The sequence below is a fragment of the Rhinoraja longicauda genome, chromosome 24 (genome assembly GCF_053455715.1).
Source record: "Rhinoraja longicauda isolate Sanriku21f chromosome 24, sRhiLon1.1, whole genome shotgun sequence".
In the NCBI taxonomy this organism is placed as follows: Eukaryota; Metazoa; Chordata; class Chondrichthyes; order Rajiformes; family Arhynchobatidae; genus Rhinoraja; species Rhinoraja longicauda.
In genome coordinates, this window is record NC_135976.1 from 7,917,543 (window position 1) to 7,943,494 (window position 25,952).

Sequence of the window (25,952 nt, forward strand, 5' to 3'; positions counted from 1 at the left end):
ACGTTCCAAACTGTGCTTTACTGTTTCATTTGTCATTGCTTACTGGGATTCCTAAAGAATGCTAAAAACATGTATTTTCTTTTTGCCAGGTCTCAGTGCCTAGTTAGCCTCCCCTCAAATGAAAGCCACACACCTTCACTTGTATAAGCGACACGGGGTCCCCACAAACAGAACAGACCATTATATACAACCATAAACTGCTATGGTGCCAAACAAAACAGATTTCCCCAAGTACAAAGAATGAACGTAGATGTATAATACATTTCATCTGACTTTTATTTTACAGAACAAGTTGTACACATTTACTGAGGTTGTCCACGACCACGGCCAAATCCACCTCTCTGCAAAATAAACAGGAAAACAGTTGGCAATTTGCAACCCCCAAATATTGCTGAGAAAATACTAGCTACTAAATCATACAAAAACATTCTAGTCTAAGGATAAAGCTCTACCAATCGACCAACTATCATCTCAATGTATGGCAATGAGGAATTTTCTAATCAGACAATAGGCCACTAAATCTTTAGTAAATCTGATTTTTCTTAAAAATGTATCGCAAGCATGAAATATGATTAAATTAAGTTTTTTTACTAGAATAATCAAATTAATAGGTAAAATACATACAATAATTAACATTTTAACAATACATAAAATTCTTTGCATTTCTGGCAGATAAGGCCTAGGAGACATGGTCTTACTTTCTTTGAACCACTAAATAAATGCATTTGATATTCACTTTTCCCTCCATGAAAATGACAGTAAAACTAAAGACTTACAAACTGGAATTCTGTGGCTGCACCTGCACCAGCTTCAGCCTTCTTGTCTGATCCAACTAGAAAAAAAACAAGTTTGTTTAAAAACAAAAACACTTAGCTTATTACAATAGATTAAAACGTGCAGATTTTATTAAGTCGTGTAATTTTAAACCCAATTTCCAAATCAATAGCAATCAAGAATCAATGTGTTGCGGTCCCCCAAGAAGTACTTAAAGCAAATGAATATGCTTTCGAAATAGCTCATTTCAAGAGCCAGTTGAATGAGTCAGCATACTTAATCAAATGAGTATAAGACTAATTTTAACTATCCTAAAATTAAAAAGATCTATTGGCTCTCATTTGCTCCCAAATTGCTTGTTGATTAAGAATAGGCCAATGTTCTTCATCATTGCCCATGAACATTCATTGAACCACTGCTTCATGATCAGTACCTACATTGGTACAGTACCAGTTAATTCACTGAAATAATACAGAAATTGGGATTCATTTTATGAGCAGCTAAAATCCCACTGGGGGAATTTAAATCCAGTCAAGTATTCAAGAGCACAGCTGGCATTAGACAAGACGACCATGATATCTTAAACTAGCATTAAGAATCCAGAATGCAGAAACAAAGAACTACAGATGCTGATATGCAAAAAAAGGCACAAAGTACTAGAGCGGGTCAGACTGCACCCCTGGAGAACATGGATAGGTGACATTTTGGATCGGGACCCTTCTTCCGACAGCTAAGAATCCATATGGTTCACTAACATCCTTCAGAAAACATCTGGTAATTTTACCCTGTCCAGTCTGTATGACAGCAGACCAACAAAGATGCCGACTCTTAATTGCCCTCTGCTTTGAACTATGTTTCTTTCAGTCAGGGAAGGCAATAAATGACAATGATGTCACCCACACCTCAAAGTAATAAAAGAGCTGCTCTTCATACTCTCCACAGTCAGGAGGCAATTTCAAACTTGACTGCAACTTCAGCATCCATCCAAGCAGAAACAATCAAATTTAAATCGAATCTGCTGTCTGATAATGGCTCAAATCTGAGTTGAAGATGCAAGAAAAACAGACTAAGCAACAAAAGGTATAACATTTGCCCAACTAAATCGGGTGATTGCGAAGAGCTCAGAGGATCAGCAGCACTAGCAGAGTTAAATATACTGCATGTGGGAATTTTTACAAGCTTTTTCTTATGCAGTAATTTTGAGATTAGATCTCAAAAGTCTCACTGCAAAGGAGGAAGCTCCATCACAAGGCAGCACCAAGGCTGGAGAATAGACACAAACTCCAAGCAGCAAAGCAAAAATGACACAATTAAATCAGGTCTCAATTCTCTAGGAATTGTTTACTTAGAATTTCAAAAAGTCTTTGCTGAATATTTATCTAAAATTCCAAAATTGGAAGTTCAGGATAATTTTTTAAAAATAAGAAATGATTTGGGGATAGAAAAAAAGTATCTTACATTTATAGAGCACATTTATATATTGGTGTAGGAATTATATTACAATGGAGTAGGGAACTCTGAATGGAAACCACTATTTCTGGATGGCATGTGATCAATCAGAAGATGTAAATTTACAAAGGGCTACAAATTTGTTGGAACAGTGGATCAAAATCAACATGAAGCCCAGTGAAATATTTATTCTATAAAAAATGCTGCAAGTCAATCTGAAAGAGTCTGAGGTTTCAGATTTAATGGTGTTCAATTAATGCAGGGTAGCAATCAAATCCAGAAAACATAAAATCACATTTAAATCAAAGGAGGTCAAGAGTTAAAAAATGGAAGAAGTTGTGATCAACTTTACAGTTTATGTTAAATCATACAATCATGTTACAGATTTACATAAAAAGGTACAATTGCAACTGAAGCTATTAATCCACCCTGTTTGCAATTTGGTCGAAGATCGTTTTTCATACCAATCTGTTTAGAAAAGCTAAGTTAGCAATTGTGGTGACAACAATGGTAATCCGCATTTAATGTTTTTTTAGAACACAGTAACAGGGATAAAACATTGCTAACCGATTTTTAAAAACTTAAAAATATTTGCCAATTTTTCCTAAAGTTCATCACTGCCCGAGCTCATATTGTTAATTGGAAGTAATTTTTTACTTCCCAGCACTCCCAATAAATTGTCTTCCTCTTCTGTTGGAATGCTGGCATTTTGATGACTTCTAGTTTAGCTAATGTGAACTGGTTATAAAATCCACGGTCTTGTGTGCCACTTATATCAGAGGTATGGATTTTGGCACAAGTTGCTATAAGACCATTGCTCCAAAGTAACATCTTAGCACAATCCTCTACTTGAAGGTATGAAAACTCATGATACAGTTTATCATCCTCAGTAAAATATTTGTTTGATGTGGAAGTACATTTAAAAAGTTAGAAGATTCACAGAAATGAGAAGACAGGATTCTCAGTTTAGGTCACACTAACCAGGCATGTGAGCGAGGTAAAAAAAAAAAAAAAAGGAACGTGGGTCAAAAATTTACACACAAAATTACCAGTTTCAAGCCTCTTTTAATGCATTTCAAAATAAAAACAGAAACTGTGAATATGTCACTGTACACTAATAACATTTAAGTACATTCGCACATTAATTGATAATCAGTCCAAAAAGGTGGTAATTGGCTTTTCTGCTCTGTTTTATATTTTAACCCTGTCTTAATTAATTTAGTTATATAATCTTGCAATTAAATTTAATATTTACTCATTACAGTTCCACCACTGATTTTCTGGCACTCTTGGTTCCAGAGCTTTGCTGGTTTATCCAGCAGGCCAAGGAAGACGGCTATGGGGATAGATTTGTGGGTCCAGCTGGGCTGGAGTTCCAGAGCCCCGGCCGCAGGTCGCTAATTCAACCCACCGATCGGCCGAGGAAGTCCCGATGAGGTCGAGATTGGCTGCCTCGCCCAGCCTAGGCGCAACATTTTCGGGAAGACTTCCACGGCGCGGGGGATTTCTCGCGGAACCTCTAACGGCCGAATTCACAAATTGGCCACGGAAGTCCTGATGAGGTCAAGATTGGCTGCCTTGCCCAGCCTTGGTGCCACATTTCCGGGGAGACTTCCAGGGCGCGCGGGGGGGGGGGGGGGGGGATTTCTCACGGAACCCCTAGCGGAACCTAGTGTTCATTACAAGTCTACATATCATATTTTTTTCCTTTCTTTTTTCGATCTGATTCCACCGTTTAATTGGCAAAGTGAAAAATGCAGAAACCATGCAAAAAGCACGGAAAATGGATTTAAAAAACGCGGAAATCCACGGAAACATCACATGCCTGACTAACAGAAAAATAAATGCCCACTCCGGTCCTTTGCCAAGAAATTTAGAGTTGTGCTGAAGTCAACTGCAAATGAAAAGAACATCTAGGATGCTTAGATGCAGGTCCGAATTCAGATGCATGACAAAAAGTTCGAGTGTATGCATGAAAGAACAAGATAATTCTAACACCGTTAAAATGTACTGGATGCATCAATAATTCTTAATGGATCAGTTAACATTATTCAAGAGAAGGCAACTTCTGCTAACACTGGAAAATTTATATTGCAGGATGCAGCCGCTCTTTTCAGTGTATCCATGCTGGTTGAAAGAGAGGCACCAGCCCGATCTAACTTTCCAGCACAGTCTGTAGTGCAAATCAAAATGCTTTCCAAACATGAGGCTTCTGCGTTTACCACTCTTTCAGGCAATGGATTCCTCATCCCTACCAACTTCTGGGAAGGAAAAATGTTTCCTGATTCCCCACCCTCCTCCAAATTCTCCAATCAATGCTTTAAATCTATGTCATGCAAGTTTAAGAACTCTGCTGACATAAACCAGACTTTTAGAATATACGGCAAGAGTAAGTTCGGCAAAGAGAAATGTTTTCACTCAAATTCCAATAACGTTTTGAATGCACTATTACATGGAAATATCGAAGGTAATTATTCACAAAATGTTGGAGTAACTCAGCAGGTCAGGCAGCATCTCGGGAGAGAAGGAATGGGTGACGTTTCGGGTCGAGACCCTTCTTCAGACTGAGGGTCTCGACCCGAAACGTCACCCATTCCTTCTCTCCCGAGATGCTGCCTGACCTGCTGAATTACTCCAGCATTTTGTGAATAAATACCTTTGATTTGTACCAGCATCTGCAGTTATTTCCTTATATTACATGGAACTATAATTGCTGAATATGTTTAAGGAGGAGGTTGTTATTTTGTTTTAAAGACAAAGAGAGTACAAATATGGTTATAAGATCATATTGAATGTCTGCGTAGGCATTAAGAGCCCAATGGCGTGTTCACTGTGATCTCTCAACATTATACAATGTCCCCTCAGACTGTTGCAAGGAAATCACCCCTGACCTACCCCATCTTTTCCCACAACCAAAATTCTCTCATCATTCCAACACCTCTGTAAATCTACTTTGTATCTTTGCCAGTGGAATGACATATTTCTTGTAACATTTATAGTGCCAGTATAAATTCCCAATTTTTAAATCAAGATAATTTATTTGTCACACATGTGAAGCAGACCAATGAAATTTTAACGCTGCAGCTTTTCAGCCTTCAGACAACAAAACACTCAATAAATTCAGTTATTCTAAATAAATGAGACGATGATTGCGCAGAGCCAATTCTGCCTTGATTAATGAAAGTAAACCAGCCCATACACATTTTAACAGGTGGTGCAGACATCCTCTTTAAGGTTACCCTACTTCACCACACCACCAGTCAGTATTCCCTCACCTTGCTGCACTCCTGCTGAAGCTTTTACCTCTTAATTCAGAATTAAGTAGCAGATGTCTGCAGATCTGCTTGCAGATTGCAGACAGATCTAGGTCAAATAGGTTGTTGAGGTAGGGGATTTTAACTTTCCCAATATTGACTGGGAAAATCAGTGTGTGAAAGATTTGAATGGGGTGCAATTCCTCACAAGTGTTCAAGCAGTATGTAGAGGCTCCCACGCGCGAGAGGGCAACACTGGATCTAGTATTGGGAAATTGGGAAGGGCAAGTTAATGAAGTGTTTGTGGAGGAGCCTTTTGGGACTAGTGGCCACAATTCGATTAGGTTTAAGATAGTTACGGAGAGGGACAGAGAGGGCCCAAGGGTTAAAACGTTCAACTGGGGTAAGGCCAACTTTGAGGGTATGAGAGAGGGTCTCGCTCAAGTTGACCCTGGTTGAAATTTACGAATCGTCCTTAATTACAGGAGAGGTGTCGGAAAACTGGAGGGTGGAAAATGCTGTGCCTCTTTTCAGGAAGGGCTGCAGGGAAAATGCTGGGAACTATAGGCTGGTGAGCTTAATATCAGTAGTTGGAAAGTTACTAGAGAGTATTCTGAGGGATAGGTTATACAGGCATTTGGACGGGCAAGGGCTGATTAAGGATAGTCCGCATTGTTTTGTACGTGGGAGGTCGTGTCTCACAAATCTGATTGCGTTTTTCGACGACGTAACCAAAAAGGTCAATGAGGTTAGAGCTGTAGATGTTGTGTACATGGATTTCAGTAAGGCATTTGACAAGGTTCTGCATGGTAGGCTGCTCTGGAAGGTTAGAGCGCAAGGGATCCAAGGAGAGATAGCTGAATGGATAGCAAATTGGATCCATGGAAGGAAGCAGGGGGCAATGGTGGAAGGTTGCTTCTCAGACTGGAGGCCTGTGACTAGTGATGTGCCTCAGGGTTCGGTGCTAGGCCCGTTACTGTTTGTCATCCACATCAAGAGATGTACATCAAGGATGAGAACATACAGGGCAAGATTAGCAAGTTTGCTGATGATACAAAAGTTAGTGGTTTTGCAGATAGTGAAGATGGTTGTGAAAGATTGCAGCAGGATCTGGATCGATTGGCCAGGTGGGTGGAGGAATTGTTGATGGAATTTAATACAGAAAAGTGTGAGGTGTTGTACTTTGGGACGTCTAACTCGGCCTCTGGGGAGTGTTGTAGAGCAGAGGGATTTAGGAGCGCATGATTCCTTGAAAGTTCGAGTTGCAGGTAGATAACGTGGTCAAAAAGGCTTTTGGCACATTGGCCTTCATAAAGAGTATAGAAGTTGGGAAGTCGTGTTGCAGTTTTAAAAGACGTTGGTGAGACCACATTTAGAATATTGTGTTCAGTTCTGGGCACCATGTTATAGGAAAGGTATTGTCAAGCTTGAAAGGGTTCAGAGAAGGTTTATGATGATGTTGCCAGGACTAGAGGATGTCAGCTATCGGGAGAGGTTGAGTAGGCTGGGTCTCAGTTGGAGCGCAGGAGGCTGAGGGGTAATCTTATAGAGGTGTACAAAATCATGAGGGGAATAGATTGGGTAGATGCACAGAGTCTTGTGCCCAGAGTAGAGGAATTGAGGACTAGAGGACATAGGTTCAAGGTGAAGGGGAAAAGATTTAATAGGAATCTGAGGGGTAATTTTTTCACACATAGGTTGGTGAATGTATGGAACAAGCTGCCAGATGAGGTAGTTGAGGCTGGAACTATCCCAACGTTTAAGAAACAGTTAGACAGGTACATGTGTAGGAAAGGTTTGGGGAATATGGACCAAGCGCAGGCAGGTGGGACAAGTGTAGCTGGGACACGTTGGCCGGTGTGGGCAAGTTGGGCCGAAGGGCCTGTTCCCACACTGTATCCACTCTATGACTATTTTAGTTGCTCCAATGAGCAGAACACCTAATAGCTCTGTAATCTACAACTTTCCATGCACTTCCAACTACACAATCGTATAACCATTTTTACTATAGCTCCCACACACCTCAAATCTTTAATAAAAAGGAACTGGGTATCAATTCCCAAGATATGCTTGCCATAGCCTTCTAGTTACAAAACCACATCACCCATTATCTTTGCTTATTGTCTGAGACAATTTTGGATTTAGTTTACTATGCTGCCTTAAATTTCATGGACTTTTTTTTTTACTAGGTTGGACTTGAAAAGTCTTGCAATAATCCAAGCAAACACCACCAAATGCACTGCCACTGACCCGTGTTATCTCAAACTTTCAATTAAGTTCCGTCGATAAATCCTTGCTAATTATCCTCAATTCTTCCACTTTCATCACTTTTAACTATATCCAGAATTGTTGTCAACCTTATTCCACTTGCTAGATACTAGCTAGAAAGAATTTATTTTCAGTGCAATTTGGGAACTCTATGTCATCTATAGCCTTCACAATCTCAGTTACTATTTAGTAACGATAATTTAAAAAAATCAATTTTGCCGCCCACTGCATTTTTATGTCCTTCTATGCCTAGTCTGAAAATCCTCTAGAATGTTAACTTGCCATTCCTGTCCCTCTTAAAATCAAGTGCACAAATTGTTGCAAGAAACTTCCATGCTTCTACTTAACGTCAGCTTATCTGCCTCTTCAACTATACTAATATTAGAGATATGCAAGAAAGCGTGAAACTCTCCATTTTCCCAGCTCATTAGCTCTGCCTTCCAGGTTACTTTCACCGATTTTCTGTTTCCACTCCCTGCTCTATTCCCTTTGGATTTTGTTCAACTTTTCCATGTTATATCAAACTGCCTGGAAGAGTGTCAGAATGCGCAAATTACACTGATTTATAATCAGAAGGTTTTATCATTCAATGTTAAAAGAAAATACAACTTCAAATTTAAGCCAGAGCTCTAATTGGTGCTTATCCAATTATTGGCTGCATTATACATGAACATATAACAGTAAAACCAATGATGAATAAACTGCAATACGTACGTGGAGTTGCCCGCCTGTAACTGTCTCTGTCAGATTCACGGAGACGAGGACGATCCTCCATTGGACCTGCAAAAAAGTTCCATGTTTCAATTAGTCGTTCAATTTTAAAAATAATGTTTACTGCAGCAAAAGCTAAAGATTAGAAAGGCACAAACTTACATCCAAATGAACATTGTGCAAACAAATAAAGTACTTTTGAAAAAGTCATTGCTTTAATGCAAACATGCAAGCCAGCAGACATTCTGTATGGTACAAGAAGTAGGATGATATTGTGGCAATTACAGAAACATGGCCAAGGGGCAGGAAGGAATGGCAGCTGAATGTTCATGTGAGCTCAATGTTCCAAAAGGGAAGGTGTTGTACTGCTGATCAGAGAGAGCATTGCAGCAGTATTCAGGGAGGATATTGTAGAGAGAATCAGCAAATGGATAGAAGTTAGAAATAAGAAAGGGGTGGTCACTTTGATAAGACACCATAGGCCTCCATATGCTGGAGGATTTCAAACATGTACACAAATAACAGCAGGATTTTAAAGCAGTAGAGTTGCAGTGGAGGGCAATTTTAATTTGCTCAACATTAACTGGGATTGATTTTGTGCAAGGGACTTAGATGAGGTTGAATTTGTTAAATACAACCACAAAGTGTATTTAAAGCAGTGTGCAGGGTGTCCTACTAGGGTAGAGCTATACTCAACCTTATTTTAAGGAATGAGGATGTGAAAGTGTTGAAAATGTCTGTGGAGGAACTTTTTGCAAAAAGTTTATCATTCCGCAACTTTAAAAGGTAGTCATGGAAGAGGATATGGTTGGACCTGAAGATAAGGTTTTAAATTAGAAGGCTGACTTAATAGTATATGACAGGACGCATTGAATTTAACATTAGGAACAGCTACTCAGAAAAATATCCGATAGGCAAATAAAGGAGAGAGTAAGAGTCAGCATATCACTGAAAGGTTAAGAAGCAAAAATAGTAAGATTAGGAAACCTTTGTTAACAAAGATCTGGAAAAAAAGGAAGCACACATCAGGTACTCGGAAAATTATTAAGTATTTGACGTTTAAAGGAAATGTGAGAGATCTTAAAAGCAGTTAAGAGAGTAAAGAGACACAAAATGGCCCTGATCAACAGAATTAAAGAGAATTCCCAAAACTATGATAAAATGTATTAAATGCAAGAGGGTAGCTGGGGAAAGAGTAGCTCCTCCCCGGGACCAAAAAGCAAGCCTTTGTGTAAAGCCTGGAGATATGTGGTGTCCTAAATGAATGCCTCCCATCCTTAGTCATCACCGAGATGGGGAGAATGGCAAGTTAAGGGAGCCGTACTCTGATAGGCCGGAACGCAGGTGTAGCACAAGAGGAAGTGCGAGAGATGTAGATTAACATTAAGGTGGACAACCTCCCAGTGTCAAATGAAATCTATCCCAGGATATCTTGGGAAGCATGGAAGGAGGTTGCTGGGGCTTTGGAGATTTGTACACCATCTTTAGCCATGGGCAAGTTGCCGGAAGATTTGAGGGTAGGCCCCCCATATTCACGGAGGCATATACCAGGAAACTGCAGTTGTGAGAACCGCGCGTCGTTAATAGGGACTCTTCTGAATGAAAATTTTGGGGGTAGTATTTACGATTACTTGAAAAGGTAGGGGGGAGTCAGCATTGTTTTGTACATGGGAAATCATGCTTGGTAAATGTTATTTATTTTTAGGTTACAAAGAAAATTGATGAAGGCAAGATAGAAGAAATGGTATATGTAGACTTTGGCAAAGCTTTTGACAAGTTCCCACAGTATGTTGGTCCAGAAAAGGGATCCAGTGTTTTGGCAAACTGGCTCCAAAATTGGCTTGGTGATAGGAGGGCAGTGGTGGAGGGCTCATCTCTTTACTGTAATCTGGAAACTGGTTGTGTGCTGCAGATATTGATGCTGGAATCTTTATTGTTTGTCATATGTCTGGGCCTGATTACTCAGTTTGCTGATGACAACGACTGGTGGAATTGTAGATTGCAAGGATGGTTGCCCAAGGACATAGAGGGACAAAGATCAGCTGGAAATTTGAATGGAGTGGTTGCAGATGGAATTTAAACTAGGCAAATGTGAGGCAAGGTACTTTGGGTTGTTTAATATTGTCTAAACATGGCAGAGACTTTAAGAGTTGATGTACAGTCGTTGGAATACAAGATCATAGCTCTGAAAAAGGCGCAAAGGTGTATAGGGTAACGAAGGAGGCACATTACTTGTCTGTCTTCATAGGCAGGAATATTGAATATAGATTTGGAACATCAAGATGAAGCAGTACAAGGCATTTGGAATATTGTATGCAGTTTTGGACACCACACAATGGAAAGGAGTTAGTAGATATATAGCCTGGTAGAGGGCTGTTGGTTGAGGGGTAATTATTAATCGGGCATCATGGAAGATTGCTCAGTTCTTCTAGGACTAAGATGCACCCACAGTTACAATTAAAGTACTACATTAATGTTCCTAGAATTAATTTTAGATCGCATTATATCCCTACATCCACGAAGAGGGACCTAAATGGAGTTAGGATGACACTAACTGTCGCCGGATTTCTACACAGTAATTCAATTAGCTCATTTCTCTCCCCTAGCCAAGCAGCTCAAATCAGGCTAGAAGCAGAGACAAGAACAAAAAACTGCAAATGTTGGAAAGCTAAAACAGAAAACGTTGTAAACACTCTCAGCACATCAAGCAGCATCCACAGGGACAGAACAAAAGTTAACATTTCAGGGTATTTTTGTGCCGATATTTTAAAAACTGCTTTATTAAATTTTATATTTTGGTTTTGAACTTGTCAATTCACCAATTTTAAAGATATTTATGGGAAGTGGTCCAGATTTACAGAGTCCTCAAAAGATGTGATGTCTGAACTAGATCTAACTTAATTTTAATAGTTCTCTTCCAACTGGTAACCCTCGGACTATCCTAGATTGGACTTTGCTGGCTTTACCTTGCACTAAACGTTATTCCCTTATCATATATCTCTATACATTGTAAATGGCTCGATTGTAATCATGTATTGTCTTTCTGCCGACTGGATAGCACACAAAAGGCTTTTCAATCAGTGCACGTGACAATAAACTAAACAAAACTACAGATACTGTCCAACATACAGAACATTTTCTCTTTTCATTTCTAACTTTGACAATAATTCAGAATGAGAGATAAAATATCAATATACCCCACAACCATTATTTCTACAACGACTAAACAATTTGTTTGGCCTGTAGTAATGCACAACAGTAACAGAGAACCTGTTTTAAACTGGATGAATAGAAATTGGTCGCTTCAGCTTGAACACAAAGCACAACTCTCGAATGCTCACTACTAATTGTCATGGCCCATTAAGGAAATTCACAAAACCTTTCTCAACCACTACAAACTCAATCTTGAAACCATTCAACCTGAACTCTCCAAAAAAGCAATTACATTTTCCATTTACTCCAGAATCTCTAATTCTTCTTTCTGTTAACAAGGTCTTGTGTAACCGCAAATTAAAACAGCACACTTCCCAAAGTATATTACAGTGTCATTTGGAGAACTTACATTCATAACTTAGCAAAACATTGTACAGAAGCACTAACAAAAATTGATACCATGCAATATATGAAACATGAGGTATATTGACAAAAGCTTCATAAAAATAGCACATTAAAAAGAGCTGGACATAAAATAGGGGATAGGGAGGAAATAATTCTGGCAGGCAAGACCAGAGGTGAAAACACTGCTACCAAAGTGAAACTATCGAGGTTAGAAACAATAATGATATTAGAGAAAGGGGAAAAGATATTTTAACAGTTAAAAAGAAGAAAAGGGGTTAGCTACACAAAAGTATTCGAAAACAAGGAGTTAAAACAAATAATTCATACTTCTGATCTCCTTTTTTAGTTAACTCTTTAGGAGTTTTGGGAACTAAGGAGTAAACTGAAAAAGGAGATCAGAAGGGCAAAAAGGGGCCAGGAGATAGCTCTGGCAGATAGCATTAAGGACAATCCCAAAAGATTTTATAAATACATAAGGGTGAAAAGGGTGACTAGAGAGCGAGTGGGACCTTTGAGGAATCAAACCGGTCACCTCTGTGTGGAGCCACAGGAGATGGGCAAGCTCCTCAATGAGTATTTCTCCTCTGTATTTACCAAGGAGAAAGACAGTAGGACGGAGGAACGGGTCAGTCAATGGAAGTGTCTTGAGAGCAGTCAGAGTTACCGTCAAAGAAGTACTGAAGGTACTGTCATGTATGAAGGTAGACAAATCTCCAGGGCCAGATCAGACATATCCGAGGACATTGTGGGAAACTAGAGAGGAAATTGCGGGAGCCCTGATTGAAATTTACGAGTCGTCCTCAAAATATAGAAGTGCCAGAAGACTGGAGGGTGGCAAATGTTGTGCCTCTTTTCAAGAAGGGCTGCAGGGAAAATGCTGGGAACTATAGGCCAGTGAGCTTAACATCTGTAGTTGGAAAGTTACTAGAGTGTATTCTGAGGAATAGGTTACACAGGCATTTGGATGGGCAAGGGCCGATAAGGGATAGTCAGCATGGTTTTGTATGTGGAAGGTCGTGTCTCACAAATCTGATTGATTTTTTTGAAGACATGACCAAAAAGGCCGATGAGGGCAGAGCTGTAGATGTTGTGTACATGGATTTCAGTAAGGCATTCAACAAGGTTCCACATGGTAGGCTGCTCTGGAAGGTTAGATCGCATGGGATCCAAGGAGAGATAGCTGAATGGATAGCAAATTGGCTCCATGGAAGGAAGCAGAGGGTGATTGTGGAAGGTTGCTTCTCAGAGTGGAGGTCTGTGACTAGTGGTGTGCCTCAGGGTTCAGTGCTAGGCCTGTTACTGTTTGTCATCTACATCAATGATCTGGATGAGAACATACAGGGCAAGTTTAGCAAGTTTGCTAATGATACAAAAGTGAGTGGTTTTGCCGATAGTGAAGATGGTTGTGAAAGATTGCAGCAGGATCTGGATCGATCGGCCAGGTGAGCAGAGGAATGGTTGATGGAATTTAATACGGAGAGGTGTGAGATGTTGCATTTTGGGACGTCGAACAAGGGCAGGACCTACACAGTAAACGGTAGGTCTCTGGATAGTGTTGTAGAGCAGAGGGATCTAGGAGTACAGTTGCATGGTTCCTTGAAGGTCGAGTCGCAGGTAGATAACGTGGTCAAAAAGGCTTTTGGCACATTGGCCTTCATCAGTCAGAGTATTGAGTATAGAAGTTGGGAAGCCATGTTGCAGTTGTATAAGACGTTGGTGAGAACACATTTAGAATATTGTGTTCATTTCTTGGCACCATGTTATAGGAAAGATATTGTCAAGCTTGAAAGGGTTCAGAGAAGATTTACGATGATGTTGCCAGGACTAGAGGGTGAGCTATAGCGAGAGGTTGAGTCGGCTGGGTCTCTATTCCAAGGAGTGCAGGAGGATGAGGGGGGATCTTATAGAGGTGTACAAAATCATGAGAGGAATAGATCGGGTAGATGCACAGAGTCTCTTGCCCAGAGTAGGGGGATCGAGGACCAAAGGACATGGGTTCAAGGTGAAGGGGAAAAGATTTAACAGGAATCCGAGGGGTAATGTTTTCACACAAAGGGGTGTTGGGTATAATATACAAGCTGCCAGGAGGTTGTTGAGGCTGGGACTATCCCATCGTTTAAGAAACAGACAGGTACTGTAATGAGTGGAGTTGTACAGGTTTGGAGGGATATTGATCAAGCGCAGGCAAGTAGGACTAGTGTAGCTGGGACATTGTTGGCTGGTGTGGGCAAGTTGGGCCGAAAGGCCTGTTTCTACACTGTATAACACAATGACTCTCTCTAGAGATTTGGTAAGGTGGTATATTTCTGACAGCTGCAGGATTAAAAAAAAAATTACCTTTGGGCCTTGGCCTTGCAGTCTCAGGACGTGTCTGGCGACGCAGAGTAGCAGGAACGATCTCTGGAGGAAGGTGAAGATAGTCACGCAGGTACTGGATGCCCTCATTAGTCAGGTACCAGTAAAAGTGTCGCCACGCAAATTGCTCCTTTACGTATCCACGAGATTTCAAAGACTTTACAAAACAAAAGAACAATGCAGCTGTCAGATTTTCAATATCTGCTTTTAGTGACTAAGAAGTCGGATTTTCAAAAAATTAATTCTTAACATGCACCATAAATTCAGCAACACCAATTTGGAATTAACTCTGGGATCCAATCGTTTGTTCTAAATGTTAAAGAATGACCTACCTTATACTGTTATAGACCTTCAAATTACTGGTTCATAAATTATTGATCGCGTACAATGTATGATATGGATGGTAGACACAAAATGCTGGAGTAACTCAGCGGGACAGGCTGAAGAAGGGCCTCGACTCAAAACATTACCCATTCCTTCTTTACAGAAATGCTGCCTGTCCCGCTGAGTTACTCCAGCATTTTGTGTCTACCTTCCATTTAAACCAGCATCTGCAGTTCTTTCTTGCACATGGATGATACACAATTGGCTTCAGAGTTGGAAGCAGAGGGCGATAATAGAAGATTGTTTTTCAGACTGGAGGCCTGCGACTAAGAATTGGTGCCGAGCTCATCAATGGTTGTCACCCATGACAAACCTATGCCATCTAGTTCCTGACTCCCTATCCTGGGGAAAAGGACTGTGCATTCACCCTATCTATTTCTCTAATGATTTTGTACACCTTTATAAGATCATATCTCAGACTCCTATCCTCCAAGGAATAAAGTTCTTGCTTGCCCCATCTTAGTTTACTTTAGAGATACAGCGCGGAAACAGGCCTTGCAGCCGACTGAGTCCGCACCGACCAACGATCCCTGCACATTAACACTACCCTACAAACGCTATGGACAATTTACATTTATACCAAGCCAATTAACTTGGTATTGTACATATGTCTTTGGAGTGTGGGAAGAAACTGAAAATCCCGGAGAAAACCGATGCAGGGTCACGGGAAGAACGTACAAACTCCGTACAGACAAGCACCCGTTGACAGGATTGAACCCAGGTCTCTGGCGCTGCACATCAGCAACTCTACCGCTGTGCAACCATGCTGCCCAATCTCTCCCAATAGTTCAGGACCTCAAAACTTGTCTGCAACTTTCCACCTTAGCAGGGTGGGAAAAGCTGAACACAGAACTCACTATACTTTGTCATCTATAACAAAGATTTGGATGAGAATGTATGGTTAATAAGTTTGAAGATGACACTGGTGGTATCACAAACAGTGAAGATGGTTGTCAAGAATTATAGTGGGATTTTGATCAGCTGGGCAAGTGGGCCAAAGAATGGTGAATGGAGTTTAACACAGATAAGTGTGAGGTATTGTATTCTGGGAGTCAAACTAGGGCCCTAGGGAGTATTGTAGAGCAGATAGATCGCGGAGCAAAAGTGCACAGTTCCCTGAAAATGGCATCACAGGTTCATAGGATAGTGATGGCAGATTTTGGCATGCTGAACTTCATCAGTCAGAGAATTGAGAAATTGAAGTTATGTTACAGTTGTGCAAGGTGTTGCTGAGTATTGTCTTCAGTTTTGGTTACCCTGCTATAGGAAAAATGGCATTACGCTGGAAAGCATACAGAAATGTTTTACAAGGATTTTGCCAGGACTTAAGTGCCTGAGCTACAGGTAGAGGTTGGGCAGGATAGGAACTTATTTCTTGGGAGGCTGAAGGGCCATCTTATAGAGATGTACAAAATCATGAGGGAATAGATAAGGTGAATGCATCAAGTCTTTTATTCAGAATAGGGGAATCAAGAACCAGAGAACATAGGTTTAAGATGAGAAGCGAAAGATTTAATAGAAAGCAGAGGTGCAACATTTTCCACACAGTTGGAACAAGTTGCCAGGGGAGGTAGCTGAGACAGTACAATAAATCTAACAGATATTAAATATAACAGACAAGATATGTAGGTTAATTGGCTGGGTAAATGTAAAAATTGTCCCTAGTGGGTGTAGGATAGTGTTAATGTACGGTGATCGCTGGGCGGCACGGACTTGGTGGGCCGAAAAGGCCTGTTTCCGGCTGTATATATATGATATGATATGATGATAGATATTTGGACAGATACATGGACAGGAAAGGTTAAGAGGCATATGGGCCAAACATAGGAAAATGGGACGAGCTTAGAAGAGGCGCCTTGGTCGCATGGACAAGTTAGGTCTAAGAGCCTACCTGTATGACCACGACAGAAAATTACTAACCAGATTCCAGTTTTCAACTGCAATGTAGGATTTTAAATGTATTTTTGTCATTGCACAGTGTCTTAAATATGCTTCTACCATGATTGCACCATATCTTTTTGTAGCTGACAATATATTTCCAAATTTCGACAAATGTAACAATACCTTTTCCAACATTTGGAAGAGGAACATAAAAATTATTAGAATGCTAAATGGAATTTATATTTTATTTACTTTTGCGGACACCGAGGACTATGACAGTTCGATATTTTCCTTTATTGAAATTTCCCATTTTTTGGCTATTGCTAAATGAATAGTGAAGAATGTTGGGTTATTTATGTTAAGTTAAAGGTTTTATATATAAAATAAAATTATTGTCCTTGGAGTTCAATAATTATCCTAGCACGAGTGACAAACTCCACTGCCATTGCTCTGGTTTGGCAAGTATTTTCCACAGGACTAGTTTTTAAACACATACACCTGCAGTCCAGTGGAATTTGTCACCCATTAGCACAGCATATCCTCAAAGCATCTCAGCCATGACATTATTAAAAAATCCTGAACCATTAGCTATGCTTCTGCGAGCGTTTTTTGCAAGGGACAGGAGCATGGTATTCAATTTGTCCATTTGCCGAATGGGCAAAAACAAAGTACAGCTGCTGACAACAACACCAGGGCTACAATGATATTCAGCAGTAAACCTCTTCATTGAAAGAACAACCTAAATGCAAGTTTCCAGCTTGTCAAAACAAGCTGAAACATGCACATGCCAACCCTGACTATTCATACTTCACTACTTGCAAGTGCAAGACATCAAGTGCAATCCTTCACATAACAAATAGGATTTACCAGACACCACAGGAAAGGGCTGTGGAAGAACACACTATTTTTTTTAAACCAACGTTCCCAGTAATAGACAGCCAACTTCATGAGCCAGCTGATAACAAGAACTCAATAAAATGCAATAATGCCAAATTAGAAACAGCATTGCATGGCTGAACTCACATAAGCTGTAGTTAGGACACAATACCTGCATGGCTTTCATTACGTGTAGGTTGGGGACATTTTTGTCTGCCAATTCAGGATGTTTTGGCATATGCACGTCTTTTTTGGCTACCATTACACCCTCCTTGAAGAGGAGCTCATAGATAGCGATACGGTTCTTCTTGGGCATCAACATCTAAAACCAATCAAAGTCACATTTATTAATACTTCAACACTACAAAATTCAAATTCTTTTCACATGTCAGCTAATTTGGAACGTTAAATCTATTACCTTATTTTTTGTCACTATGTTTCCTAGATTTTGAATTGGTTTGGTTCATTATTATCGCCACGTGTACCAAGATACAGCTTTGTTTGCATCTTACTATAGACAATAGATAGTAGATGTCAGAACCTTGACCAAAACACAAAGTGGTGGAGGAACACAGCGGGTTTGGCAACATCTGTGGAGGGAACTGGACAGATGATGTTTTGGGCCAGGATCCATCTTCAGACCGGGGGGGGGGGGGGGGGGGGGGGGGCAACCCAAAGCATAACCTGTCCATTCCTCCATACATGTTGCCTGACCCACCAAGTTCCTCCTATACATTGTATGTTGCTCAAATCATACCATACACCAGTACAAACAAGCCATAGGTAAGTTCATCAGGAAGTGGAAAAAAAAAAAGCAGAGTGCAGAACCTAGTGTTGGGCAATTCTGGCATTAGTTACAGAGAAAGTGCAGATAAAAAATGCACGGTCCACAATGAGGATCCAGACTACACCCAAGTTTATGGAAAATGTACACCCTAAAATCTACCATTCTGAGAACAGTTCCTGATCAAGGCAATAAATTCAAACTGTAGTCAAAATACACAGCCCACTACATATACTGGCTGCAAATGTATGTCCCATCCTGTGGCTCAAAGTAAGAGTATGAAAGGATAACTAAATACTAGTTTGCATACCTATTATCTTCTGAATAAATAGGGGATTTTTGTCAAGTTTCTCCCTCCTCATACTCACAGGATAAATCATAGTAAACTATTAACCCCTGAAAAACAGCTCAACTTTTAAATCTGAAGAAGGGTCGCGAACCGGAACGTCCCCCCAATTCCTTCTCTCCGGAGATGCTGCCTAACTCTGAGTTACTCCAGCATTTTGTGTCCACAATCAACTTTTAACTAACTGTGCCACAGAAACACACTGGCATAACACACCAAATTAACTCTCAACATTAACGGCGACAGGATAAAGTAAGGGTATACTTTTACAAGCAGAATATGTCCAAAAGAAGTGAGTTAGTTCAACTTGTACTCAGGAAGCTGATGCAGCCTGAGGCCTAACTCTCTGCATTACCGGTAACCAACCTCAAAGTTTAAACAATCAGCGCACAGATCGGGACAATAATGGAGCGGCCGAGCGCGGATGGCATATGCGAGGTGTTGTGGAGGAGCCGCGGGGTGAGTTTGAGAGGGATGGCGGGGATATTGAGGGGTTGCGGCGGCCGCGGGAACGCACCTTGAGCTCTTGTCACGGAGCCGGAGCGCGGAAAGACGGAGCATGCGCACTCGCCCGCGCTTGCCCCCGCCCGCGCGACACGGCCGCGCAACGCAACGCAGAGATACTAGAGGAGCGAGATAGACCACTCGACCCTAAAAACCGTAGTACGACACGGCCGCGTAACGCTGCTCAGCGCAGAGATACTAGAGGAGCCAGATAGACCACTCGACCCTAAAAACCGTAGTACGACCACGGCCGCGCAACGCAACGCAGCTCAAAGCAAAGATACTAGAGGAACCAGATAGACCACTCGACCCTAAAAACCGTAGTACGACACGGCCGCGCAACGCAACGCAGCTCAAAGCAAAGATACTAGAGGAGTAAGATGGACCACTCGACCCTAAAAACCGTGGTAACTCAGCTCAGCGCAAAGATACTAGAGGAGCAAGATAGACCACTCGACCCGAAAAACCGTACTACGACACGGCGCCATTTTAATAGGCAGAAACTTCCAGAAACATTTAAAAAGAAAAATCTGTGAATTGATAGATGAGATATATTCTGTATTTTAATGGTATCATCACACATACTGTTCCCCAAAACACTGATTACACTGCGACAGGCAGAGCGAACGGCGGGCTTTGCTTACTAAAATGGCGATGCTCCGCTCCTTTGCGTACTACACTTCAGTATAGGCGATTTCAACGGAGTGGTCCATCTTGTCCCTCTAGTATCTTTGGCTCAGCTCAACGCAACGCGCCTGAGGTAAATGCAGCACCGTGTGTGGGGAGCAACTGGATGACAATGAATAACGGCACTAAAAGATGGAGTAACTTAGCGGGACCGGCAGCATCCCTGGAGGGAAGGATGTGTGAGGTTGTCTGAAGAAGGGTTCCAACCCGAAATGTCACCCGTCCATGTTCTCCGGAGATGCTGCCTGACCCGCTGAGTTTCTCCAGCACTTCATGTCTATCTTCAGCAGCAATTCTTGCTGTCCCTTCCTCAACCTGCAGGGAGCTCCGGGCGGTGGGAGTTGTAGTTCACTATGGTGAAGGTTGAAGCTGGCTTGTGGAGAGCTCCTCTTAAGTCATAGAGTGTTACAGCGTGGACACAGGCTCTTCGGCCGTACCGGCCAACATGTCCCATTTTGTCCATCTCACTCCAAAGCTGGCCTATCCATGTAAAAGAATGAGGGTGGGAATCACCCATTGAGGGGAATGGGGGAGGGAATAACCCCTTGAGAGGAATGGGTGGGGAGCATCCCCGAGAGGAAGAGACAAGGAGCAGGTTTCATTTCTGCTGCTTGTGGAAATTTGAGAACTTTGCTAATTCCCAGAACATAATTAAGGATGCAAAGTGTGTGGAAGTGATGATACAAGGCCTTGGATCATGTTTATCATGAATTATCAGTAAGAGAGGGCATCGATGTTCATTTGATGTAGGTCATACTGCACTGAAACAGGGTCAACTTGTCCATGCAGACCAAGATATACCATTTCACTGATGTCTTTGTGAGAAACAGGATGATTAAACCACCAGAAACAGGATACTGGAACAACCACTCTACCAAGGACAGGGCTATTAAACTGTCCGGGGGTAGAGATAGGCTGGATGATTGAACTACCATGATGCCGGGGACAGGGCTATTAAACCGTCAGAGACAGAGACAGGCTGGATGATTGAACTACCACCGAGTTCGTTGGAGCACTGAGAGTGTGGTACGGGGATAGAGGCAGACTGGACAAAGGGCCATAAATTTAGGAGAGTGTCAAAGCAGCAGGGATGGGTTGAAATGGGTTGTGAAGGTAACTAAGGGTCATGTGGATAACTACTGCGCTTGCTCAACTAGATAAATGAATATTGCAAATACGCCCCTGAGTGGGGAACTGCCAATTGCCATGCACATACAATGTATGATCTGGGGGGGGTACCTGTGGGCGGTACAGAAGATTGTGCACCTCAGCGCTCTGATTGGAAGGAGCCCGAAGGGGAGGAGGATTCAGCAGAAGGGAGGGAGATTCAACGAAGTTGTACTGTATAAAGAGAAGGCACTGTCTTTGTCTCGGGGTGTCTCAGTTTAGGGAGGCACCCGGTTCTGCAGACCCGTTAATAAATTTCTTGTTTCCACGACTTTGTCTCTGGCATCGTGATTGTGAGCACTCACATTTTACATCTCACATCTTGATTAACGGTAAGATAACGTCCCAACCTCTATACCCAATTCCCTGAGTGATGAAGGCTAGTGTGCCAAAGCCTTCTTCACCACACAATCTACGTGCAATGCCACTTTCAGGCAATTATGTACCAGCACTTCTAGATCCCTCTGCTGCACAACATTTCCCCAGACCCTACTGTTCGCTATGAAGATCCTGCCTTAGTTTAAATTCCTAAAATACAACGCCTCATAATTTGAGTCATCGAGTTATATAACAAGGAAACAGTCCCTTTGGCCCAAATCGTCCACGCCAATCAAAATGCCCTTCTGAATAGTCCCATTTGCCTGCATTTTGCCCATATGGTTTTACCTTTCCTTAACCATGTACCTATACAATTGTATTTTAAATGCTGTTATAGTACCGGCCTTAACTACCACCTCTGGCAGCCTGTGCCACATACCCACCACCATCTGAGTGAAAAGTTGTCCCTCAGATTCCTATTAAATCATGCCTCTTTCACCTTAAACTTGTGTCTTCTGGTTCTTGATTCATCTACCTGGGTAAAGGTCACTGCAATCAACTTATCTATTCGCTTCATGATATTATACACCTCTATAAGGTCACCCCACTATCTCCTGTGCTCCAAGGAATAAAATCCTAACCTGTCCAGCCTCTCAAGGGTCAAGAGTATTTTATTGTCATATGTCCCAGATAGAACAATGAAATTCTTACTTGCTGCAGCACAACAGAATATGTAAACATAGTACACTGTATATAATAATAATAATAATAAAATAATAACAGTCTATTGTAGTTCAAAGCGTATTTGAGGTTGTGGTGTTTAATAGCCTGATGGCTGCAGGGAAGAAGCAGTTCCTGAACCTGGACGTTACAGTTTTCAGGCTCTTGTACCTTCTTCCCGATGGCAGTGGTGAAATGAGTGTGTGGCCAGGATGGTGTGGATCTCTGATGATGCTGGCTGCCTTTTTGAGGCAGCGACTCCAATAAATCCCTTCGATGGTGGGGAAGTCAGAGCCGGTGATGGACTGGGCAATGTTCACAACTTTTTGCAGTCTTTTCTGCTCTTATGCCCTTGAGTTTTGGCAACATCCTGATAAGTCCTCTGTGCACTCTTTCTAGCTTAACAAATCTTTCCTGTAGCTGGGTGTGCAAAACTGAACACTCTAAATACGGCCACACCAACATCTTGCATAACTGTAACATAGCTCTCTCTGGATCCCATGTGATCTATCCTTCTAATGCAGCTTGCCATGAGGAACCTTATCAAATCCTTGCAGTAGTCCATATAGACAACATCTATGGCCTTGTCCTCATCAATCTTTTTGGATACTTCTTCATAAAACTCAATTTTATCTGAATCGAACTCCATTCGCCATTTCTTGGCCCACTTACCCAAATGATCAAGATCCCCCTGTAATTCTTGATAACCTTCTTCACTGTCAGTCAATGATACCACCTACACTATAGATCCCTTGCAAGAGCTAATTTTTGCAATTACATATTCATAAATAATGACTGGTTTTATATCATGAGAAAACAGTATATTCACATTTTTAACTATGAGAAATTTTTAAAAGACATACATGATTTTGATATTTTATTGTCATCTCACCTCAGTTTAGACTTTTCAAATATTTTTGTGATAATTGACGTATAATTAAAGATGCAATTAATTGAAGTTAGCATCTCTCCAATGGGATTGTGGATGAATCTTTTATAAATAATGCTTTCTTTGACAATTGGAGGTTCAAATCACTGTGAAAATTGATTGCTTTTAGCGACCATTAATTGGTCATTCTTTGTTTATTTGCAGTACCTCACTTAATTCATAAAAATATTAAATTCATAAGGTCATAAGTGATAGGAGCAGAATTAGGCCATTCAGCCCATCAAGTCTACTCTGCCATTCAATTGTAGCAGATCAATCCCTCGCCCCTAACCCCATTCTCCTGCCTTCTCCCCATAATCCCTGACACCCGTACTAATCAAGAATCTATCTATCTCTGCCTTAAATATATCCATTGACTTGGCCTCCACAGGTTTCTGTGGCAAAGAATTCCACAGATTCACCACCCTCTGACTAAATAAATTCCTCATCTTCTTCCTAAAATGACATCCTTTAATTCTGAGGCTATGACCTCTTGTCCTAGACTTTCCCACTGGTGGAACATCCTTTCCACATCCACTCTATCCAAGCCTTTCACTGTTCGGTACGTTTGAATGGGGTTCCCCCTCATTCTTCTGAACTCCAGCGAGTACAGGCCCAGTGCCGACAACCCACTCATTCCTGGGATCATTCTTGTAAACCTCCTCTGGACCGTTTCCAGAGCCAGCTCATCCTTCCTCAGATATGGTGCCTAAAATTGCTCACATTGCTCCAAATGTGGCCTGACCAACGCCTTATAGAGCCTCAGCATTACATTCCTGTTTTTGTATTCTAGCCCTCTTGAAATAAATGCTAGCATCGCGTTTTCCTTCTTTACTACCGATTCAACTTGCAGCACCAGCATTCCCAATCCTGCACCAGCATTCCCATGTCCCTTTGCACCTCTGGTTTCTGGATTTTCTCCCCATTTAGAAAATAGTCTGCGCCTTTATACCTACTACCAAAATGCATGACTCCACATTTTGCTACACTACATTCCATCTGCCACTTCTCTGCCCACTCTCCCAACCTGTCCAAGTTCTTGTGCAGAGTCCCTGCTTTCTCTACACTACCCGCCCCTCCACCTATTTTCGTATCATCCGCAAACTTGGCCACAAAGCCTTCAATTCCCTCATCCAATTCATTAATATACAACGTGAAGAGTAGTAGTCCCAGCACCGACCCCTGCGGAACTCCGCTAGTCACTGGCAGCCACCCAGAAAATGCTGCCTTCTGCCATCCAGGCAACACGCTATCTGTCCTTTGACATGATTGGCTCTCATCTTCTTTGGCAGCCTCACATGTGGTACCTTATCAAGGGCCTTCTGAATATCTAGGTAAACAACATCTACTGACTCTTCTTTGTCTGTCCTGCTATTTACTTCAAAGAATTCCAGCAGGTTTGTCAGGCAAGATCTCCCCTTCGCAAAAAACACAAAACACAAAATTGGCGCATATGAGTAGAATATGAGTTGCCTGCTCATTCCCTGCATAGATGCTGCCTGACCTATTGAGTTCCACCAGCAGCTTGTTTCTTCAAGATTTCAGCACCTGCAGTTTCTCTTGTCTTCAGTTCCAAAGTTCACATTAGATTCCCTCTGCAATAACAAACTGAAACTATTATTGTGTGTAGGGAAGAGCTGTAGATGCTGGTTTAAATAGATGGTAGACACAAAAAGCACAGCGGGACAGGCAGCATCTCTGGAGAGAAGGGTCTCGACCCACAACGTCACCCATTTCTTCTCTCCAGGGATGCTGCCTGTCCCGCTGAGTTACTCCAGCATTTAGTGTCTACCTTGAAACTATCATTATTGATTTCAGCATGACTTACCCAATTGAACATGTCACAAATTCCTGCAGCTACAGGGTGAAGCAAAGCAGTTGCAATTTTTGTAGCCAGAAATTAAAGGGACATTTAATAACACAAGGTACACTGTTCCAGTTCCAAAGGAGTGTGGCCACCAAATAAACAAATGCTGCAGTGATGGGAGGAGGTGAATGGTGGCATAGAGTGCTCCTCAAGGTTGGTTGCTCAATGATACTACTGTTGTCAGCTGGATCCATAATCTTGTCCTCATCAACTGAGCTGTTGCAGAGAAGGTAAAGAGAGCTTCAAGTTTCGAGGAAAATAACTGCAGATGCTGGTTCAAATTGAAGGTAGACACAAAATGCTGGAGTAACTCAGCGGATCAGGCAGCATCTCAGGAGAGACGGAATGGGCGACGTTTCGGGTCGAGACCCTTCTTCAGACTGATGTCGGGTGAGGGGGCGGGACAAAGATAGGATGTAGTTGGGTGACAGGAAGACAGTGGGAGAACTGGGAAGGGGGAGGGGAAAGAGGGACAGGGGAATTCTAGGCATTCATTTCACCAGCAATCTAAGCCGGTCCCTTCACATTGATACAATAATCAAGAAAGCACATCAGTGTACCTATTTCCTTATGAATCTGAGAAGCTTAGACATGTTCATGATGATTCTCTTGAACATGAACAGATGTGCTATATATAAAAAGTATTCTAATGGGATGCATTTGTGCCTGGTAAGGCAATTGCTCAGCTCTGGGCCGCCTGAACTTGCAGGGAGTGGCGAACATAGCCCTTTCCATCAAAGGTTCTTCGCTTCCTTCCATCCAGTCTATCTTCATGGTGCCTTTTGCATCAGGAATGCCTGCCACCTTGACCATTCCCTTTTATTCTCCTGCATTCTGGGAAAAGATGCAAGAACCTAAAGTACCAGACAGCTTCTTCCCCATTGCTATCAAACTCCTGAGCCAATCATTTCACATACAACCTGAGGGTATTGCCACAACTCTCCCTCTTAATGCTACCTCATCTGTAATTGCACTTTGGTATTTTTCTGCATTACTTCAGATTGCACAACAATATTTTCACATTTTGCCGTTTTGCATTCACCATTGTATTTGTTGCTCTATCTATCATTATCACATGTACCATGCACTCTTTGAGCATATAAACAATCAATTTCAGTGCA

General features: G+C 41.7%; 1 protein-coding gene across 4 annotated transcripts; it reads right to left on the reverse strand.

Moving 5' to 3' along the window:
* Positions 1–258: 258 nt before the first annotated feature.
* On the reverse strand, positions 259–20,080 carry rps10 (ribosomal protein S10). Of its 4 annotated transcripts, XM_078420357.1 has the most exons (7): positions 19,158–19,214; positions 17,929–18,021; positions 17,658–17,832; positions 14,352–14,552; positions 8,460–8,525; positions 777–832; positions 259–341 (listed from the first exon to the last, which is right to left on the reverse strand). In XM_078420357.1, exons 3-7 carry the CDS (start codon positions 17,830–17,832, stop codon positions 303–305), a joined length of 537 nt encoding a protein of 178 aa, XP_078276483.1. In that variant the 5' UTR covers positions 17,929–18,021; positions 19,158–19,214; the 3' UTR covers positions 259–302. The 4 variants fall into 4 exon arrangements, with proteins under 4 accessions (XP_078276483.1, XP_078276484.1, XP_078276485.1 ...); XM_078420358.1 differs by lacking the exons at positions 17,929–18,021; positions 19,158–19,214 and adding an exon at positions 19,789–20,080; XM_078420359.1 differs by lacking the exon at positions 17,929–18,021 and having other exon boundaries at positions 14,352–14,526; positions 17,683–17,832; positions 19,158–19,261.
* Positions 20,081–25,952: the final 5,872 nt, after the last annotated feature.